The sequence below is a fragment of the Epinephelus moara genome, chromosome 11 (assembly GCF_006386435.1).
Source record: "Epinephelus moara isolate mb chromosome 11, YSFRI_EMoa_1.0, whole genome shotgun sequence".
Classification (NCBI taxonomy): Eukaryota; Metazoa; Chordata; class Actinopteri; order Perciformes; family Serranidae; genus Epinephelus; species Epinephelus moara.
In genome coordinates, this window is record NC_065516.1 from 25822510 (window position 1) to 25842689 (window position 20180).

Sequence of the window (20180 nt, forward strand, 5' to 3'; positions counted from 1 at the left end):
TTGCACACTATTGTGAATGTCTTGGCACAAATACAGACTTGACATTGGACAACATTAACATACATATTACCCAGAAGTCATCAAAAAATGTAAAGAAATTAATTATTTCATTGAATAGTGTTTATAGTTTATTATATACCTACTGACTATTTAAAAAAAAAAAAAGTAAACCATGACGTTGGTGGGTTTGCATTTTTGAGGACACATACAGTATATATATAGCGAATGGCACCATTTTTAAATTAGGAACATTCCTTTTTTATTTTTCCTTTCTGAACACAGATATAGCCTAATCAAGGAGGCAATCTGAATCACTTGTAAGGGCTCACTCTTTCTATGGGCCCTGCAATGTCTATATTTACATGCAGTGTCTATATTTAAATCGTAAATGTTTGATTTATAATCAAAATATTGTCATAATACAGTTTATGTTTTTATGGGAAAAGGTTTTGAGTTAGCACTTAATGCAATTCAGGTAAAACGGGACAAAAAGTTAAGTTAAATTGGACATTTTTCTAAAGTGAAACCAGCATGTTATTAAGCTACCAGGTGTCATAAAATCATGACTCATACTATTGTGTGCCCTGTATCATATTACTGTTCCCACCCATCCTCTCTCCTGCCCTCTGGTAGGAGATAAAGGAGCAAATAGACTAAAACAGTTTCTACCTGTGGGCCATCAGGCTAATAGATCAAAACATATGAAATAAGGTAGGTAAAATGGGCCCCAGTGCACAGTAATATGACCGGCACAATAGTGTATGCTATCTGAGCTGCTATCCTGACTATGGATAACATTAACATCCATATTACCCATCAAACATCACTGCATATCTGTATATCACAGAAAGTACCAAAGAAAATGAGAAATCTTTGACTTAACAATTTAATCATTTATTATACTTTACTTGGAATATGCATATAATTTTGTTTTAGATGCTGTTGGCTATGTTACAAAAAAAGAAAAAAATATATGATGGAGATAGGTTTGCCTTTTTCAAGGGCAAATATAGCAAATGACACTGTCTTTAATTTAATGACAGTTCTTCCATCTCTGCCAAGTCTGTCTGCAGCTGATTCCGACACAAAAGTGGACAAGGTCCAAAACCTGATCACATTTATTAGTTGAAACTTGTTTATTTATTATTAATAATGTGTGTAGTTTGATATGGCAACACATTAGACCAGTTTTAGCAACAATAAGACACTGTTAATTTGAAATTACTCGTTTGAGGACATTGGGACTGTTTAGTTTTTTATACTTATCAGGTCCCACTGATCCCAAATAGCTAAGAGAAATCAAAAATGCGTACCAAACAAAAAATCAGTACTCACGAGGATATAAAGCCAATGTATTATTTTTGTTTTTATTTTATTTTATTTTAATCTTTATTCTAAATGAGCCAGTGAAAACTAAGTTGCATAGGGAGGAAAAAAGTAAATTTTAAGGGCTGTATTACTTCACAAATAAGGGCTTTATTTTGAAATTTTACCCGGAAACAGTTGTATTCTGACACCGACTTGACATTGGTAAATCCTCTATCGCGAGCGTAATGGGGAATACCGAGTGGCTTTCATGCTGATGTGACTGACCCCTGCGAATACTGGGAAGCCCGTTAACCTAAACAGGTACTCTGATCATAATAATACCTAAAAATAATAACTGTAGAAACAGACTGTGCGTGTGTGGCATCGTAATTTCATGTGCACCTTGAGGGCTGCGTTCACTGGCACTGACTGAGCTCTATGGGAGTCTTTGTCATCACATAAAGACATATGGCTGTTGATTTATTATTGAAAACAGTTTGAGCGTGTCGATTCTCGTGCACCTTTATTGGGTTGTCTTTATGTAGCCTAAAGGTGAGGACTTTACTGTGTCAACAATGTGATTTATCTGAGGAGCCAAATGCGCACGACTGTACTTGATGCCTGCAGCGCCTCCACTTAGCCTTTGATAGATGATAGATGTTGGAAGGCGTCAATTATTTAAAGCGTGTTCTAATAAAGGTTGTCAATGGACTGATGGCAGCTCATGCAGAATCATAGCAAAGGCATTTAATGCAGCCCTTTACTAATCCTGCCATAATCCTACAGCCTATAGGATTTAATAGGATGCTGCAGAAATAACAGCAAAATAGCCCACTTTATATTTGTATTATATCATATTGAGATATTACTGTTGTTATAAAGGCAATTGTTACCTTTCTAAATGTTTGTGTAGGAGTATAGTTTGTGTATGTGTGAGTGAGGGAGTGTTGGGCATCAGTCCCAGCTATGCTGAGGCCACCTAGAATAACACTGGCATAAGTTTGTGGGACTGGATTCCTGCACTCCTCATCACTGCCACACTCACTGCTAATTCTCTGTTTGGCAGCACAGCAAATCAAATGCTTGCAGAGCAGGAGGAGCCAAGTTTCTTTATTTTTCACTTGTTAGGCGGAGACAGAGAGGACACTGTCCGCTGATTTGATTCAGAAACATTTGTTGGGAAGTCTGTGCTTTAGATATATATTGTTGTTGTCGAGGCCAGCTGAGCGCTCTGGTTACCTCTCGGGAGCAGAGCCGTGAGGACAGCAGGAGCATGCTTCTGCAAGGGCAGGGTACATAATCACTCATACACACTCTCACACACACTGAACTGCTGATGTTCTACTTTATGGGTGCAACAGCGTGACTAAATTATGTAAAGTGTCAGTTAATATTTCATGTGATATGAGCTTGGGACACACATGCCAAGAATGTTCTGTCAGCTCTACAAATAAAGCATCGACTCTCACGGGGCAGTAACAAATGAAGCTCATGATTTAGTAATGATAATAATCAATCAATCAACACACTTCTCTTAGATTTTGGTTTATGCTTAACACTCAGGAATATCCTTTTATGTTCTAAAGGTCTTGCTGCAGATCAGTGTCACCACTGTTTGCCTCTGAGATGATACTAATTCTCTGATTTTTATATTGAAAAACAGTCATCCTGTTTCTCTTGCTTCCCCACGTCGACGCTGACAATTGCACGGACAACATCTGTTGGGTCCTGCCCGTCTTGACACCATTTTGAGAATGACAGCTGAGTGGGAGCAGGCTCAGATGATGACATAGGAGGCATCCAAAAATAGCCGCGGTCAATCACAGCCTGCTCGGCTCTGGAAATAGCCCCAGATGGATGTGGGAGCTGAGGTCATCTCTGAAAAATTCCCTGTTAGTTAAAAATTCATTATTTAAACTGGAGTAAAACCAACTTGTCCTTTATATCACCAAGGGGATACGCAGTCTCACAAAAGATTGTTTTTTTGTACTCTTAAAAGTGCATGTATTAAAAATTGATTGGTTAAGATAAAAAAAAATCTCACGCTGATGGATTTTAATTAGTGACAATTTGGCAGGGAAGCCAGAATGTGCAAAGTGCTGAAGGACAGCCTCGCCCAGGCAAATTGATACAGAGTGTTAGGATGTCAACAGAGGGGTTTAACCTAAATCTCTGTGGCAACACAGCTCCCTTACTGCTCCATGCTTACTCCAAGTGGAATGACATTTGAATACAGTACTGTCCTCCCATGTGCTGTAATTACCCCTTTGAGTGTGTGTTTTTGGGTGCTGCATTGCATCACTTCAACAACACCCTCATTTGTGTTTCCGTCCCACCACCCTGTGTTCCTTCTGCAGAATATGTCTCCTTTGTGTCACTGGTGTCGCCTGTGCCCTGGATTGAGATTAAAATAGATTAATCAGGGATTAGGTCATAAAATAAGAGGAGGGAGGGATGTATTGAATGAGTGCACTGTCACTTTCTTCATGTCAACACAGACTGCAGATGCATCCACTGTGCACAGTTGCTCAGGACAAACTGCATAAAGCCTCCTAAAAATGTAGCTCATGTTGACGTGTGTGTCCATGTGTAGCCTTCCTGTGCTGCTGCGTGTGCCAGGCCCTGCTATGGTGAGGTGTGTTAGCGATGACGGATGTGGAGGCGACCTATGAGGACTTCATCGCCTCTCGGCGGTCCGGCCGCAGGAACGCCATCCACGATATCCCAGCAGGCGCTGGGGTGGAAGGACCCGCTGACCTGTCGCAGAGTCTGTCACAGCTCAACATCAACAAGTCAGGTGAGAGACATCAAAGTGGTGAGCTGAGAGGGGAACAAAGGAAGTGGGGCAGTATATGTAGGAAGTGACTGATGATGGAAAGAGATGCAGATGAGGGAAGTGGAAGCAGGTGTGTAGATGAGTGGGGCAGTCAGGTGATGGGGAAGGAGGGAGGGTCCAAGGCATCTGGGGGATGGATGGAAAATGGATGTCAGGGGGCCTTGGGAGTGGTGGAAATGTGGCTGAGGCAGAATGAGCAGCAATATGCACAAGTGAGGCAGGAATTGTGAACTATATTTTCACAGGAGAAACTATAAACAATTAAACAGGGATCGGTATCAACAACTTGGAAACAATCAGTGTATTTAAGCGAGATAATTGATATATTATAGCCTGTCACTGCTCAAAATTTGTAGTGTGTTTTAATTGCATCTATCAAGAGTATGGTGTGTGCATGGGTAGTGTAATGTTTGATACCACCACCAGGGGGTGCCAAAGATTGAAAGCTTTCATTTGTAAATAATGTGAAATAAAACTTGGTACTGTATGTGTAGGAGTCATGAATTAAATTAGAAAGGAAAAGATGTTGTAAGATTAGTAGGATTAATACGTTTTAGGATGGTTATATTTTTGTATTGTCAAATAATTTTTGGGATATTAGCGTTTATAATATTTTTGTGATTAGGGTTTTTGGGATGGATCTGTGCGGTGACACATATAATCTATATGAGCATCTCATGTTGACCTGTGTGTTTTTTTGTTGGAAAGAGGGGGTGAGTGGGTCGCCAATTTTTTTGTTGACTGCACTTTTGTTTGCTTTTAATTATAAGTTTGTTTATTCCTTTCCTTTAAAAAATATGTAATCTGATTTTGGATCACAGCGAATTTTTTGTTGCCGTGTTAAACAAGTAAACCAGACCCAGCCTCAGCCTCTCAGGGACTTTGAGTTTGTTTCTGTTAGGAGTCAGTTCAGAGGAAGACTTTCAGTCTTTAACAAAAGGCGAGCTTTAATGTAGCTGATGGAAAACATCCAGTACAGGGAGGCAACGAAAAGTCCAAATGAAACAAAACCGAAAACCAACCAAAAAAACAGGATGAATAGGGATGAGCACAGGAAAAACACAGGGATGAATACAAGCACGATCACAGAATACACCCAGGAGGAAGACAGGATCAGCACAGGTATATATATACACAAAAAACTACTCACAACAAGAAGACACAGCTGGAGGAGGATGACATGGACAAAACGAGGGAAATGGAGATTGGCTGACAACAAGGGTGGAGCAGACAAGACTAATACAGAACAGGTGTGAGGGGAAGACTCTGGGAACAGGGAGGGACTAACAAGACAGGTGTGACAGAAAACAGGTGGGAAAACACACAACGACAAGTAAAACCTAGACATGACACATGAGGAGAGAACTTACAAAATAAAACAGGAAGCAGATTAAACATGAATGAATAACATGAAACAAGGAACACAAACAGAAAACTCCATAAGATAACTAAATATAAACAAACCTAGGAGAGTGACAGTTTCCTACAGTCACTACAGTATGAATTCAAACCGTATTCTTATTCTCCACCAAGGGAGAAAAAACATGGTCAATTATAATGCATTTGTTTACCATGGTTTTCAAACTTTATGTGCCCGACGGTACACCAGAGGGTACGCCAAAATGTCAAGGCACACCTTTATTTATATTTGTTTTTATTTACTATATCAAATAACAATTGACAACCAACTATTAGTCAAGAAAGCATTTTAAACTTTTAAAATTACATCAAAGCACCAATAACATCCATTTAAACAGGAATTAATGTAAGATAATGTGATGGGTCACACACTTATAATTCCCTAGCACGAACGTCAACAAATAGGTTCCCTGTGAAGGTTTTCTAAATTAAATTAGATTACCTTTTTCGGTAGAGTTTGCCTCTTTATTAGGAAATGGGTGCACACAACATACTGATACAGTCAATCAAAAATTCATTCATAACTTTTTTGTATATTGCAATAATAATGTGTGGTCATCACAAAATCCCACGGCACACCTGGATTTGCATCATGGCACATCAGTGTGCTGCAATACCATTTGAGAACCAACCTTTTCCGTTATGTGCGTAATGCTTTAACTTTTTAAATGAGCAATGTTTGCGTAGATTCTGTCATGACTGCTGTCCATGGTGCTGAATCTGGGGCCGTCCCGGGCGATCCCCAACGCTCACGCTGGCTGGCAGGAAGCCCACTGATAGTTTGCTTTAACTGATCGGCCTTGTCATTTTGCCTTATCTACAAACCACACCTTGCTATCATAGATTCTGGTGGCTAAGTCCTGGAATCTCTTAGCTCCCTCCACACAAGTCAGTTTTGCCCCAAGTTTTTTGTTACAGATTCAAATTACTATTACTACTAGTTTTTGTCTTACTTACTATTCACATCACTGACTTCACAAGTAGTAACTTATGCTTGTAACTGACTCACTGTCTCCTCTCTTCCTCTGTGTATCAGGTGATGAGGGAGAAAACACCGACAAAAGCCAGGACTGTCCAGCTAAAGAAGAAGAGACTCAAGCTGAGGGCAGCTAAACTGACTTTTGTGGACTCAAACAACCGCTTCCTCTCGTCCACCTGATCCCTGAACCCTAAACCTGCTGCATCTAATGACTGTGAGCAACAGACACGGTAAAATCTCCCACTGCCCTGGTCCTGCCATGAGGACATCGTCGCTATGGCAACCACAGCGCAGTTTTCCTTTCTTACTTGGGTGTGTTCCAACTTCCTTAAAAGGCCTCCTTTCCTTGCTGCCTTTCCTTCATGGCTGCTGACGTGAGATTGGACGTGACGTATGGTGAACGCGGCGTGATGTCGACAACCAGAAAGCAGCTCTGTTTGACTGTGGGTGGTCCTGATGGGACAGGAGAGAAGGGAAAAGAGGCCATTCAAGGTTTATGGGGCAGGCGCAAGTGTTTCCACTCTCTTCCCTCCACGCCTTGAAGCACTCACAAGTGATGTGGCTGAAATACTTCCAGGGAACTGAGGGCAGTGATCGGACACCTACTCCTTGTTTGTTTGTTTATCCATGTCAGGTGATATCTCAGACACCACAGACTCAATTTGAAAGATTTGTGGGTAAATAATGTTGCAATCTGGCACTTTTGATATTACATTACTTGCTCAGACAGGTCAAAACACAGGACATACAGCAGTTAGGAACAATACTGAGCTGCTCTTTCATTCTGTCAACATGATAAAGGCAAAAGCTTAAAACAATACCCCTGTCTGGCTCTCCTGTTTCTTGCTTTGTTTTGCACACTGACCCATAATCTCCCAAATAATCACGAGCCCTTTTTGTGCCCACTGCCAGGCCTCACAGGTGCAGCCAGTATGTGCTAGACAATGCATCTCCCTGAATGCATCATTTTAGATTCTTTTTATATTCAAAATTTTGTAAAGGTTGTACAAAAGGTTGTACTCTAGATCTTTGCATATACATGGAGAATTATTGTCTGATATTCAGTATGTTAAAATGCACCTCACCTATGGTTTCCCTACCTTTGACTTTGACTGTGTGAGCATTTTCTAACTTTGTATGCAGTTAGCCGTTAACTTCAAATATTCATTGTGAATCGGATGGTTGCTAATAGCTTTGGATTACAGTGTTGAAATACGGTTCTGCCCTTACACGTCTCATGTTTGGTTACTCTGTGTATTCATTTTTCCTCATCCCTCTCACTGTCTGTGGCTGCCCTATGGAGAAGACATCAGGTGTTTCTCAAAGTCACGGAAGGATCATTAAATGGCTGAACTTCAAGGATGCTACGTAATCAAATCCCGCCTAAGGACTGTTCCAATATCAAGGATTCTTCAAATTCTAGCGAGGATAGAGTCCTTCATTTAGAGAATTTTAAAGGATGCATGTGTGTATCCTCAGCAGGTATAAAGTACCCACAATTCTTTGCACACAATTTGCTGGAAGTGAAGGTTGGGTCTCTTCAATGAAGACTTTGAGAAACACCAATCAGTCTTGTAGTATGTGATGGTGATGGTGCAGAGTTTTCTACATACAAAAATTGTCCATATTATAATATGTTCTTTTTACCCCAGATCAATACACTGCCATTTAGCACATCTGAGAGTGTGTGTGTGTGTGTGTTTAAAATATGACTTGTTTGACGCTGGATGTTGAGATCAAGAATTTATTTGCTGCTGGAGATGCAAAAAGTCACAGCACTGATTGCAACCAAGTGTGTTTTATTTAATGTATTACATTCATCTGAGGTTTGTATTTGTCCGTGTTCTGGGGCGTCTGGTAGAATGATGATTGTTGTGATTGGACAGACTACCTTTGATATTTGCATTTCCCGTTTCTCCGATGAGTCAACCCTTCATTTTCAGAGAGAACCAACCCTCTCAGTACTTTTCCTGTAGCTACGACACACTGCCTTTTTCTGTTGTACCACTCAAACATGTAGATGTGCACTCTGAAACTTTCTATTTTGAACTTGTGTGACTGTGTGATGACATCACGTGTTTGTCTTGGCTGGTTTTATGAAATTTTAAGAAAATAAATGACTTGTTAAAAGGGGATTTTTACATTGTATTTACAGGTCAGGTAGAGTGTGATTTAATGACCAGTACTGTTGTACTGTAGGTGACGTCGGGCACCCATAATCATGCTGTATTTTCCATGTTGTTCATTCATGAGTCATGTGTGTTGTCACTGACTTTACTGTGTAATGCCCTCATATTTGATTTTGTTGTCTTTGTTAGTTTTGACGTGCAATTAAATCTCACCGGTGAAAAAATGTAGTGTCAATACTGTGTGTGTGTGGGCAGAGTACACATGGTCACTGTCTCCCTCTTGTGGCCAATCTAAAACCTGCTATTCAGTCACAGAAGAGCCAGATCACAGGCCAGTGTTGTCACTGCCATGCCCTATTTTTGGTCTCTGTGATGGGATAGATGCTGTGATTGTTGGCCGTTGTGATGGAATTGGTGCCTAATGATTACTGACCAATGTAATATAAAAAATGATTAGCCTGGTGCTATTTTAAATACGGTGATTACAGAATTATGTCATGCAGAAGTTGGCAAACTCTATTTAACACCTCTTAAATCCACACCACAAAGAGTTTTACAAGTACACACTGAATACTATAATGTTAGTAATAATTAGGCTGCAGATGAGCCATAACAGAACATTTAAGAGGTACAGTAGTTGGTTTTATTATAGGTCTTGTGGTGTTATTATTGTTTCCTGTGATAAAGTGGATAGACCGACATAAAACCCGATAGAAATCTTTCCAATATAGTCATGCAGCAGCCACCTATAAGGCTAATATTGAGTGATGAGTTTACTTTTCTATGCTTCTCTCATGCCTGCTGTTTGACTTATTCGCAGTCATAATTTAATTATGTTTACTAAGGAAGTAATTCACATGTGGGTAGTGCAGACTAATTGAGCGACCTCTCGGAGCAACTTCCAGCTTTGGTGTGGTGGGTGGTGGACAAATGTATGTATTTGTTCATCTATTTTGTCAGTAGAAATTTAAACATAAGGGAAATGGCGGCGTGTATGTGGCAAAAGCCATCCAGGGCGCAGAACAAAAACAAGAAACAGATGGAATTTGCAAATTTGCACACACCTTATTCTCTTATTGTGTATTTGTGCTGATTCGCATTAGTTCTTGTTCTTGTTAGGGCGAGGGGAAGCTTCCCCAGGGTGCCGAACATGCTAGTTCTGGCACCGGTCGTATGAGCACTGTGTGTCCTTCCTGCTTCCTGCCCCCTCTGCTAATTTGATAATTTTCATCCTGTCAACCCTCGATTCACTCATCTTTAATCACTGTGACAGATGGAGACAACTTTTACACGCTGGTGAAGGTCAGAAAGTTCGTTCCTTATCTTTGCTTTAGAACCTAAGAGCCCCAACAAATAGCCTAGGAGGGGACCACATAGACTTTGCTTGTGACTTAACTTATCACAGATAAACTGATTAGAGGTTAAAGATACTTGGAGATAGAGGTCCTGTATGCTCAGGGGCTTTGCCAGAAGATGATAAAATGTACAGATAACCATGATGACTCTGTTTCTGGACTTACTCTTTTAATCTTGATGAACTAAAGAACGGGAACACATCTCAGAAACTGACATGTTTTTTGTTGTTGTTTTGTCTTTTTATTGAAAAGGTTGAGCACGAGTGCATTGATCGTCACAGAAATACAAGAGAATAATGTGGAATACATAAACAGTAATATATGTACGTGCTTAAAGGTATACTATACTGGGTTTTCCTTAAAAAACAAAACAATGTATAGACTCGTACAAAATTAATCCCTCTCAATCATCACTTATGACCAACTAGAAGTGTGTGGCGGTGTGTCTTTCTGCAGAGACCCTGCTGTCTGCCTTAATTTCCTTATTTTCTGCTCATTTTGCTCGCGCGCAGGTGTGGCTGGCACTTTTTAAAGAGGTAGCGACCAGGCAGTAGCATGGATGAAGATTAGAGCCACAGTTCTGAGATTTAAATTGGTAATCTAAGAATAAAACTTCACTATTTTCCATGATTTCTTTTTGTTTATTCTCAGAATCCTGACTTTAGACTCAAATATATTTTTCACGTGTGACCCTAATCCTTTTCCACTGCACACATCCAAGAGGAAGCTGCGAAAATGGTGGACAAAGCACATAAAAAACACAAATGTAGCGTGGTGAAAACGCCAAGCGGACAAAGCTTGGGATTGGTGATACTGTCTACAAACAGTAACTGATAATTCCTGCATGGTATACCTTTAAGTGGCACTTAGATTCACACAAAATCGATAAATCCGCATCTTTACTAATAAACAAAGCGATAAAAATTAGTTTCGATACGGTTCCTATCATTTTACAGAGGTAGTCCATGAAGCCATGTACATCCTCACCACACTTTTCCCTAAAATACAACACTGTTCAGCAGTGTGTGTGATCCAATAGATACCTGCGCCTTACAGTACGATTTTTAGAAGTTCTCCAAAGGCAGTTATACACAACTGACTAATTTCCTTGTGGGATAAAAAACCCATGCATAGACTGGGGGAGCTCAGCCTTCACATATGCCCGAGCGACCTCTTTGAATGTTCTGCCATCCAGAATCAGCATGAAGCTCGACTGGCCCGGGTTGCAGTTGTTAAATGCCGATAAGACCACACCTGCAGACGAAAAGGAGGAGATTACTGTTATGCAAAACATGATATCAAAAATCTAAGGAATCACATCAAATGACGGCAGGTTTTCAAATTTTCTTTGACCTTAAAAAACCCCCCGCTTAACATACAGTCTCGTGGATACAGATGTAATCAGTGAGTGATCTTATCTTTTTAGGTTGATAAGCCTATCTTTTTGTACTTTCTCTGATGTGCAGTAACACCACACACACCAGTATCCATGTCATACAATGTGCACACAGTATTCTCACCATCATCCTCCGACTCTCCATTAGGTCTGGGGACGAACACAGGCTCTGACGGCCAGCAGTTGTCCTCACTCCAGCAAATCCTTTCCTTGGTTTCTGTGTCAAACTTTGCAATCTGGATTAAATGAACAGATCAGGGAAAACAATCGAGACATGATTTACTCAGCGTGTACAACAAAGCATTACAGACTGGCACTTTGAGTTCCCCGTAGTGTATCTGATAACAATGTGCCCGTGCAGCACTTTGCCCAGACTCTCAGCCATATACTTTCAAAAGAGCAATAAAATTGTAAGCTTCTTAATCCAGTCAGTGGGTACGTTAAGGAACTTGAACCACGTCTTTTCATGGTATAAACTGGGCTGACCTTAGTCGGAGTGACTCAGGGTTCACAGGAAATAAAGTATATTTCCAAGAACGAGATGCCAGTGCTTCCCAGTAATAGAGTAACCAACTGCTTCATCAGTCCATCCATTTATTAGTTTTACCTACATATCCTTGGAAGAGTCGCAGGGGGGCAATGTTGTTTTTTAAGTAACTCAAACACAACAGAGCATCACTGTGAAATCACTACAGTCATCATTATGTAGTTTATACATGTGCAATTCAATTGGGAAATGACTGCAGTTGCACTTTTTCAGTATAATTCACCACGTCAGTCAGACTCGTGTTCGTCACACATGCAGTCAAAAAGGGAAGTATTATAAATAGCAATCTGCTGAGTCTGATCAAGAAAAAAAATATATGTGTACGTCAAAATAGGGGAAAGGTCTCACCTCAACAGTGGGGGGGTAAACAAAGACGGGACTCAAGTAAAAGTATTGTTACTTTATAATTATTTTGACTCAAGTAGAAGTAAAAGTACCCATAAAAACAACTGCTTGAGTATGAGTAAAAACGTTTACTATAAAAAAAATATATACTCAAGCAGGGAGCAACTTCATTAGCTAGCACAGTGATGCAGTGGTTAGCATTGTCGCTTCACAGCAACAGGACTTCTGGTTCAAACCCCAGGGTGGGGGAGCCCTTCTGTGTGGAGTTTGCATGTTCTCCCCGTGTCAGTGTGGGTTTCCTCCAGGTACTCCAGCTTCCTCCCACAGTCCAAAGACATGCAGGTTAATTGGTGACTCTAAATTGTCCGTAGGTGTGAATGTGAGTGTGAATGGTTGTCTGTCTCTATGTGTCAGCCCTGTGATAGCCTGGCGACCTGTCCAGGGTGCCTCTCACACAATGTCAGCTGGGATAGGCTCCAGCCCCCCTGCCACCCTTAGCAGGATAAGCAGTTACAGACAATGAATGAATGAGGATCTTCATTAGATGCAATTCATTACATCGATGTGTAGGCCAGTGATGTGTATGTGCCTCTTCTGAAGGAGACAGCGGTGTTACTTCTTCTGACATTATCGTACACTGCAGACGACTGAAGAGCGTCACTGCCGAGGGCCACACCTCTATCTATCTGTGGTGCTTTCACTGTCTAGTAGGTTATCTTATCTCTTTAACTGATGGACAATCACTGTCGGCATGTAAACTCAGCTAAATATATAACACAGCTAAATGTATCAGTAAAAGAAGCCCAATGGGTCGCCCAATATAAGGAGTAGAAGTACGTGTATTTTATCACAATACTCAAGTAGGAGTATCCCGCAACACAAAGACTCTTATTTCAATAAAGTACTCAAGTACAAGTAATGAAGTAAATGTGTTACTTCCCACCAGTGCATCTCAATCATGATCTGCGTTAAACTTTTTTTATTTATTGATGAAAAATACGTAACGTGTTCCAGACCTGACACCAATTCACAAGGTCCCTCCTTCCTCAAAGGGAGCTCTAGCTATGACTCAAACTGGATTTATGACTGGTGACTGACTGACTCAAATAATCTTCATGGTGTTGAAATAACTCTCTGATCACTTTATTTTATTCTGCTGATGTAACTACAGCTGGCAGTGAACCAACTACTGCATACAACGCTCTTGAATAAATGTTTATTCCTGCTGACGTAACGTTTTTTTAGATAAAGTTGGCACGGAGATAGAGTCCACTGCCTTCATTTTAGCGTATGCAACGATGGCGCTTTTTACACGGAGATACAAAGTCCCGTCTTTAAGCCTTCTTTGCATTTCTACACAGAACCAAACTATGGCCCCATCATGCCACTCCAGTGTGCGATTATACACTGCTTCCGGCATTCCGCAATCAAATGAGGCGTGAGGGGCATGAAATGAAACCCAACAGCATCTGCCTCTTGCGTGACAAATAACATACGTGTCAGTCGTGCTTTCTGGATAACAATGATGGCATAACATGTCAATCACAATCATTTACCTTCTCTGTTATACTGTGGCTGATTTTGTCCTCTGCTCAGAGGGTGAGGAGCTCCCAAATCTCGTTGTTTTCCCAATTTGTGGACATTTACGGCTGCTTCTTCTGTGAGTTAGCCACTAACTGCTAGCAGCTGCTTTTTAAATCTCCCGCAGTGGAAAGTGGAAAATATTTTGCTTTTGTTGTGTATGCACCCATATTTAATCAAACAAAATTATTTTCTTGGCTGGTCATCATCATAACGTTTTCATTTTTCCTTTTGTCCATCCTGCTTCTTATTCACCAACACCATTAAAATATAAAGAGAGCCAAAGCTCTCTGACGTTGGTGGTATTCTGCGTCAAGTGGTAATAAACAAAAATATCTGATTGTCTGAGCCAGGATGTTTCCTTCCTCTTTGCAGACACTTACCTCTGGACTGTGGGTATGCAGCAGGACTCAAGGGAAGCCCTTTTCAAAAGAGCTCTACTAAATGCTTTGAAGCCCCGCTGAGCTTGTCACGTCTTCCTATTGTTTCTGCTACCTTGACATACACTTGTGTACCCAGTGGGGAAGGATATGTGAGCCAGAGCCTTGGAGTGTTCTGGTGTTTTTGAGGGCATTCAATAATTGTCACATCAACAGAGTGCTTCCTACCTTCTGCTGCGCCAACTAATTCTCAGTTCTGCGATTTGCTTCCTTCCTCAATAAAAACAATGCTGCCACAAAACAATCTGATTCCCAATAGCCCTGCATTTAAAAAAATCTCTTCAAGCTCTTCTGCTCTTCAAGAGTCTCCAAGTTCAGGGTCTCCAGGCTCTCTTTTCATATAACACCAATGGGACTGTAAGAAATCACGAAGACGGATGTTCCCACCAGTCCTGTTCCGCCGTAGCTAAATTATAAACAATAGGGAATATTACCTCTTTAGCCAGTGCAGACTTCTCCACGCAGCTGCAGTAGATGAACCGGTGTCTCTTGCCGTTGACATCATAATTTATCCTGGGTAGGTCGAGACCTGGTGGACATCAAATGACAGTTTTTGTATTTGTATGAACAAATCAGTTAGTCTTAAAGATGCTGAGATGCCAAAGCTGAGGCGTCTGTTTGAGTGACATTGGATTTACCTTCACAGAGCACCTCTGCCTGGCACACTAGTTTGCCTTCTTTCTCCTTCACAGCACTGGCTGTTGTGTATTTGAGTTTCACCAGGTTCTCTCCGACCGCCACGCCCTGCAGAACCCAGCCAAAAAGTTAGATAAATAAATAAGTGTGAGAGGAACATCATCTCTAAATTTCAAGTTGGAGTCAGTTTTTTGAAATCCCACCTTGTCCAGCTGGACTGGAAGTGCAAATCGTTTGTAGCTTGGCTTGGAGTAGCTTTCATCGTGAGACCCGGCTTTTTCCTTCAGTTTGCTAAAGTAGAACATGTCATAAAGGCTGTTGTCTTTGTAGGCGATGACATCGAAGATCACGTGACCGTCGTCCTCAAAAGCGTTCACGTGATGGTAGACGATCATTGATTCGGTGAAGTACTTTGTCTCGACTTCTTTGCCGGTCTTTCTGTCTATCAGGTGGATCAGACACTGTTGACGAAAATAACAAGTAGAAAAACGATCACAGTTACGTTAACCCAGACTTTCAGTCAACAACACTGGTAGACGTGTGCACACCCTTTCCTCCTGATATCTACAGCTGCTTCATACTTAGCTCAGCCGAATATCAAAACAGAGTGACCCCTTACATTTTCCTCAGGGCTGTACTTCAGGCAGCTCGCCCAGTTGACTCCCCTCATGTACGCAGTGGCCATCTTGAGGATGTCCAGTTTTAAAGGCTGCTCGATGAAGATGAGATAGTTGTCCGTGATGCCGAAGCTGTGGTAGTAGCTGGGTGTGAGCAGGGAGCGGCAGGGAAGCGTGCAGATCACCTCCACATTCTTCAGCGCAGGGGCGTTCTTGCCTTTGTCTGAAGATTTAAAGTGAAGAGCAAAAAACTGAAGCAAAAGACCTCAATTATTTTAATTTGTTGACATATTAGTGAAGACAAGGATGTAGGTTTTGTTCAACATTGTGGGATACATGTGAAACAGGAGGTTTAGGGGCCACTCCCAGGATATTTTGGGCATTAAAGACTTAATTTCCTGAATTCTGGTGAACTTTCTATGCATGAATTTGTGATTTTTCTGCACCAATTTGTGGTGGAAATGTCTTTAAGTTTGTCAAAACACCTCTGCTAATTTCATGTTTTTATGGGGGTTACAAAGGCACATGTTCTAATTATTGAGTAGGAAATATCCCCTGTGTCCCCTCTGAAATGTTTGCCTATGAATGTCTGCAAAAATAGTACAGCACAGCATTCATACTCAAAGAAACAAAGTGCAGCTGATACTGAGAGAAAGCACTGAGGCGTCGGGAAAAGAGAGCAGGTCATTAGGTTTACACACCTTTCTCTGGAACAACAGGGACTTTGAACAGTATGTATTTAGTCTTGCCCTTCTCCGCTACTGAAGTTCCGATGTTGTAGGCGTTGCCCTCTTTGTCGTAGTGCGGATGGGATGAAGCCAAGTTCACCGGCAGGTACTTCATGTAGTCCACCTGTGTGAAACAGTTTAGCAACTCATGAGCTGTGACATCTACCCTTTACCTGGAAGTGTGTTAAGAGTGATCACACATGGAGATTGAGATCAGCAGGTTACCTTATCCTGCGTTTCCAGCGTCACTGGATCAATCTTGCGGATGTAGTTGGTTTCAGAGGTGGCGTAATAGTCGTTTCCGTATTTAATAAAATTGCTTGCACCGTTGTCAGTGAAGTCGGGCACTGTGTGGTTGAGAAAGGTGATCGCCCTGAAAAGTAAGACAGAAATAGACTTTTAAAAAAACTAATTTGCTTACACTGAGGGTCCTGTAGAAATGTGTGGGTACTTTGCATCTCAATAACAACTTCACAGCACAAAGGGGAACAGCAGGGGTTTCCCCAAACTCTGATCATCCTCATATTGATGCAGATGACTCGTTTATTTTTATCTTTAAATTCACTTATAGCCCAACGTGATTATGAGTCATGAGAGTAACTACTCTGACCATAGGTTTCACTTCCTCCTCAGCTACAGTCGACAGCTATAGAATTCTGATGTTAATCATATCTAACAACCAAAACCTTCCTTTCAATATCTTGTGCAATATGATTTCACAACATCATGTGCAATAGTATTCTTCAATATCATGTCATGTGCAGCACTACTTCTCTTTGTTATATGATATACAATATCACATTGATTATCAGGCACAGTCTGTTTTTCACACCATTTTATCTTGTACTTCTCATACTCCTATTGTTACTGGTTTTGCTATTGCATCTTGAGAACACCTCTATCTTGTATATTTAGCCAGATATTTACTACTCTATTGTTCTCAAACTGGGCCCAGGTAGTGACCCTGACCCGGGGAACCCACTGGTTGTTACTGTAATTTGATGCATTCTCTGACACAAGAATTTCCTTCCTTCCTTCCATTGAATTTAATTGAAATCCCATCGGGTGCAGGTCCCTGAAGCATAATCTCCCATGGGGGTCTGTGAGCAAATGCAAAGGTTGAGGACTACTGCTTTAGAAAACAATTAGCTGCTTGCATTTGGATAATCCCCCCTATTCTCCTACACTTCCATTTGTGTATTGCAGATGCTGTGGATTAATCAAATGCATGTTTGCAGGATACATACAAAAAAACGAACAAGAAATACATATAACAAGGATACCATAAGAGCAATGAAATAATCAAAATGAGGTTAAAATTAGGGGTATGCTTACTTGACAATAAAGTTCTTGCTGGGGTCTGGGTAGGCCATTGTGCCCATTTCAGATACAACTATCCTGTTTGCAGCCATGTTAGACTTGTAGGTGTCACTCTTGAGGAATCTGCTTCTGTAGGTCATTTCACCTGTAAGAAAAAAGGTGTAAGGTGCGCTCATCATGACATGCAGTCAAGACAGAAATAATGCTATGACTTAAAAGTGCAAAACAAACCATCTTTAAAGGCGAAGCTGTTCATGAGGGCCATCCCATCAAACCAGTGGTCGTAGCTGGTGTCACCCACGGAGAAGATGCCGGGGCCGTTGCGCAGGAGCGTGCCTTGCAGCCAGCCGGGGATATTCCCTGCAGGAGAGGACACAGACAAACACAAGCGATGTAGTTGAAGTCAGTGCACGAGTTGGTTGTTAAATAACGTAAAGGAAAAAAGCTTCACCCACCTTTTACATTTGCCTTGCATGGCTCCGGGCTCTCCACTGCGTTCTTGGAAAACTCTGGTGTCATGTTTGCCTGGAGCGGAGTGACCAACACGCGAAGGTGTCTGGAGAAACAGTGCAGCCAGCGCAAGGAGAGCCACTCCCTTTAAAGGTCTTCATGGGGGGGTTGGCAGAGGACGTGTTTACTCATTTGCAAGGATTTCATTGTAATGTCGCTGTAATCATTTATTTGAAATCCCGCAGCTTAGTTCTGCGAAATGAGCTCCACAAGATAAAGCTCTTATTGTGTCATATTCTGAGTACTGATCGATAACTGCCTACCTTTTGATATATCTTCCTCTGCTATTTACACTTCTTCCACCCTGATTTAACATGAGTCATTTTAATAAAATGTTAATAATAATAATAATTAAAACAGGATCTCTTTTGCCACGTGTGTTGCTGTGTTACATTTACAGCTGCAGGTTTAGTGTTTACCTCTCACTGCACCTTTGGCTTCATTAAACAGCTTGTATAAGCTGCAGTCCACTTTTACAGCCCCTCTCCACGTGCATTGTTATGCCTTTGTTACACTTTGTTTCAGTTTCACCACTTTCTGGATCTGCCTGGTAATTCACATGTACAACAAAACATACTTATATTTTTTAATAGCCCTTTGAACAGTTAGTGTAACATTCCTGCAGGAAGTCACAGTGTGGATTCAGTATGATCTCAGATCTGAAGTAACGCTTGTTATCTGCTCTGGTGGCTTAAGTTGTAATATTACTTTATGGCCTTACTCTCACTGGAAATAGTGTTGAACTCTGGTTTATTTCATTCACTATCACATATTCTGTGGTATTGTTTTCTTGGAAGGTTGTTTAGTGTCCCCCAGAGTTACAGACTAACTGTGGACTCCTATCAGCTGCAGGGCTGGTGCATCCTGTACCTGATAAAGCCTAGTGGAGGAACAAATCCCCAAAAGGTGTAGGTTTTGAGTACCCCTATCTGAGGTAGAACAAAGCACAAACATTTTTCGGGACCGTTATATGTCTAGTTTTTGAAATGGATGGTTGTATGAAAATATTTTACTGCAAAATTAGTTTATTTGGTTGATATTTTGATCCTACCCAAACCCCAAATGTAGGCTTCTCTGAAAGGGACAGCATCTGCCTTATCACATGTATCTCTGGTAATAATTATTGTAATGTCACCAGATTTGAATGTTCACAATTATTACATACAATAAAGCGAAGGTTTCATCAGTGTAACAGGATCAACTATACCACAGTAATATGTGTAACAAAACATTTGTTATATGCCAAGGCCTCCATAGTCAATATGCAGAACATTTTATACTCAGTTTCTGTACCCCTACGTTCACCTTTAGGGGTACCCCACCTACAAAGGGGTGTATCCCGCCTTATCTCTTCCCTTTTACTGTTGTACTCTGTGGGAGAGGGGCTCACGTTTATATAGTTGTAACTGAGTCAGAGCTGTCAGGATTAAACAGAGATAACCTCCAAAGATATCCACGATCTGGGCCTCTTCATATCAACTCAACGCAGACAACACTAGAGTCCACCGGTAGCATCAATACCTTTGTCTATCTTTGAGATATATACTCTTTAACACCTTTGAATTATAGGCGAGAGTTGATTTGGAAATTAAAAATCCAACAGCTATGCATATACACATTCACAGGCAACTTTATTAGGTACACCTGTTCAACTGCTTGTTAAATAGCTAATCAGCCAATCACATTTCAACTGCTTGTTAAATAGCTAATCAGCCAATCACATGGCAGCAGCTCAATGCATTTAGGCATGTAGACATGGTCAAGACGACCTGCTGAAGTTCAAACTGAGCATCAGAATGAGGAAGAAAGGTGATTTAGGTGACTTTGAACGTGGCATGGTTGTTGGTGCCAGACAGGCTGGTTTGAGTATTTCAGAAACTGCTGATCTACTGGGATTTTCACACACAACCATCTCTAGGGTTTACAGAGGATGGTCCGTTGATGCCAGAGGTCAGAGGAGAATGGCCAGACTGGTTCAAGATGACAGAAAGGCAACAGGAAGTCAAATAACCACTGGTCACAACCAAGGTCTGC

At 41.1% G+C, this 20180-nt stretch overlaps 2 protein-coding genes across 2 annotated transcripts; one reads left to right on the forward strand and one right to left on the reverse strand.

Annotated features, from left to right (window-relative positions):
- Nucleotides 1-1515: 1515 nt before the first annotated feature.
- On the forward strand, nucleotides 1516-8895 carry pkia (cAMP-dependent protein kinase inhibitor alpha). Its single transcript, XM_050057280.1, has 3 exons — nucleotides 1516-1629; nucleotides 3902-4105; nucleotides 6600-8895. Exons 2-3 carry the CDS (start codon nucleotides 3955-3957, stop codon nucleotides 6674-6676), a joined length of 228 nt encoding a protein of 75 aa, XP_049913237.1. The 5' UTR covers nucleotides 1516-1629; nucleotides 3902-3954; the 3' UTR covers nucleotides 6677-8895.
- Nucleotides 8896-10263: 1368 nt separating this feature from the next.
- On the reverse strand, nucleotides 10264-18495 carry bco1 (beta-carotene oxygenase 1). Its single transcript, XM_050057275.1, has 11 exons — nucleotides 18092-18495; nucleotides 17868-17996; nucleotides 17652-17781; nucleotides 16542-16689; nucleotides 16290-16440; nucleotides 15591-15811; nucleotides 15175-15432; nucleotides 14974-15079; nucleotides 14770-14864; nucleotides 11547-11658; nucleotides 10264-11280 (listed from the first exon to the last, which is right to left on the reverse strand). Exons 1-11 carry the CDS (start codon nucleotides 18153-18155, stop codon nucleotides 11126-11128), a joined length of 1569 nt encoding a protein of 522 aa, XP_049913232.1. The 5' UTR covers nucleotides 18156-18495; the 3' UTR covers nucleotides 10264-11125.
- Between the last annotated feature and the right edge of the window lie 1685 nt (nucleotides 18496-20180).

Coding starts and splice junctions, on each gene's coding strand:
- pkia (XM_050057280.1), top strand. CDS start 3,955: ATGACGGATGTGGAGGCGACCTATGAGGACTTCATCGCCTCTCGGCGG. Junction 4,106..6,599: donor GCTCAACATCAACAAGTCAG/GTGAGAGACATC, acceptor TCTGTGTATCAG/GTGATGAGGGAGAAAACACC.
- bco1 (XM_050057275.1), bottom strand. CDS start 18,155: ATGACACCAGAGTTTTCCAAGAACGCAGTGGAGAGCCCGGAGCCATGC. Junction 17,997..18,091: donor ATGCAAGGCAAATGTAAAAG/GTGGGTGAAGCT, acceptor CCTCTCCTGCAG/GGAATATCCCCGGCTGGCTG. Junction 15,080..15,174: donor TTCCAGTCCAGCTGGACAAG/GTGGGATTTCAA, acceptor TGGGTTCTGCAG/GGCGTGGCGGTCGGAGAGAA.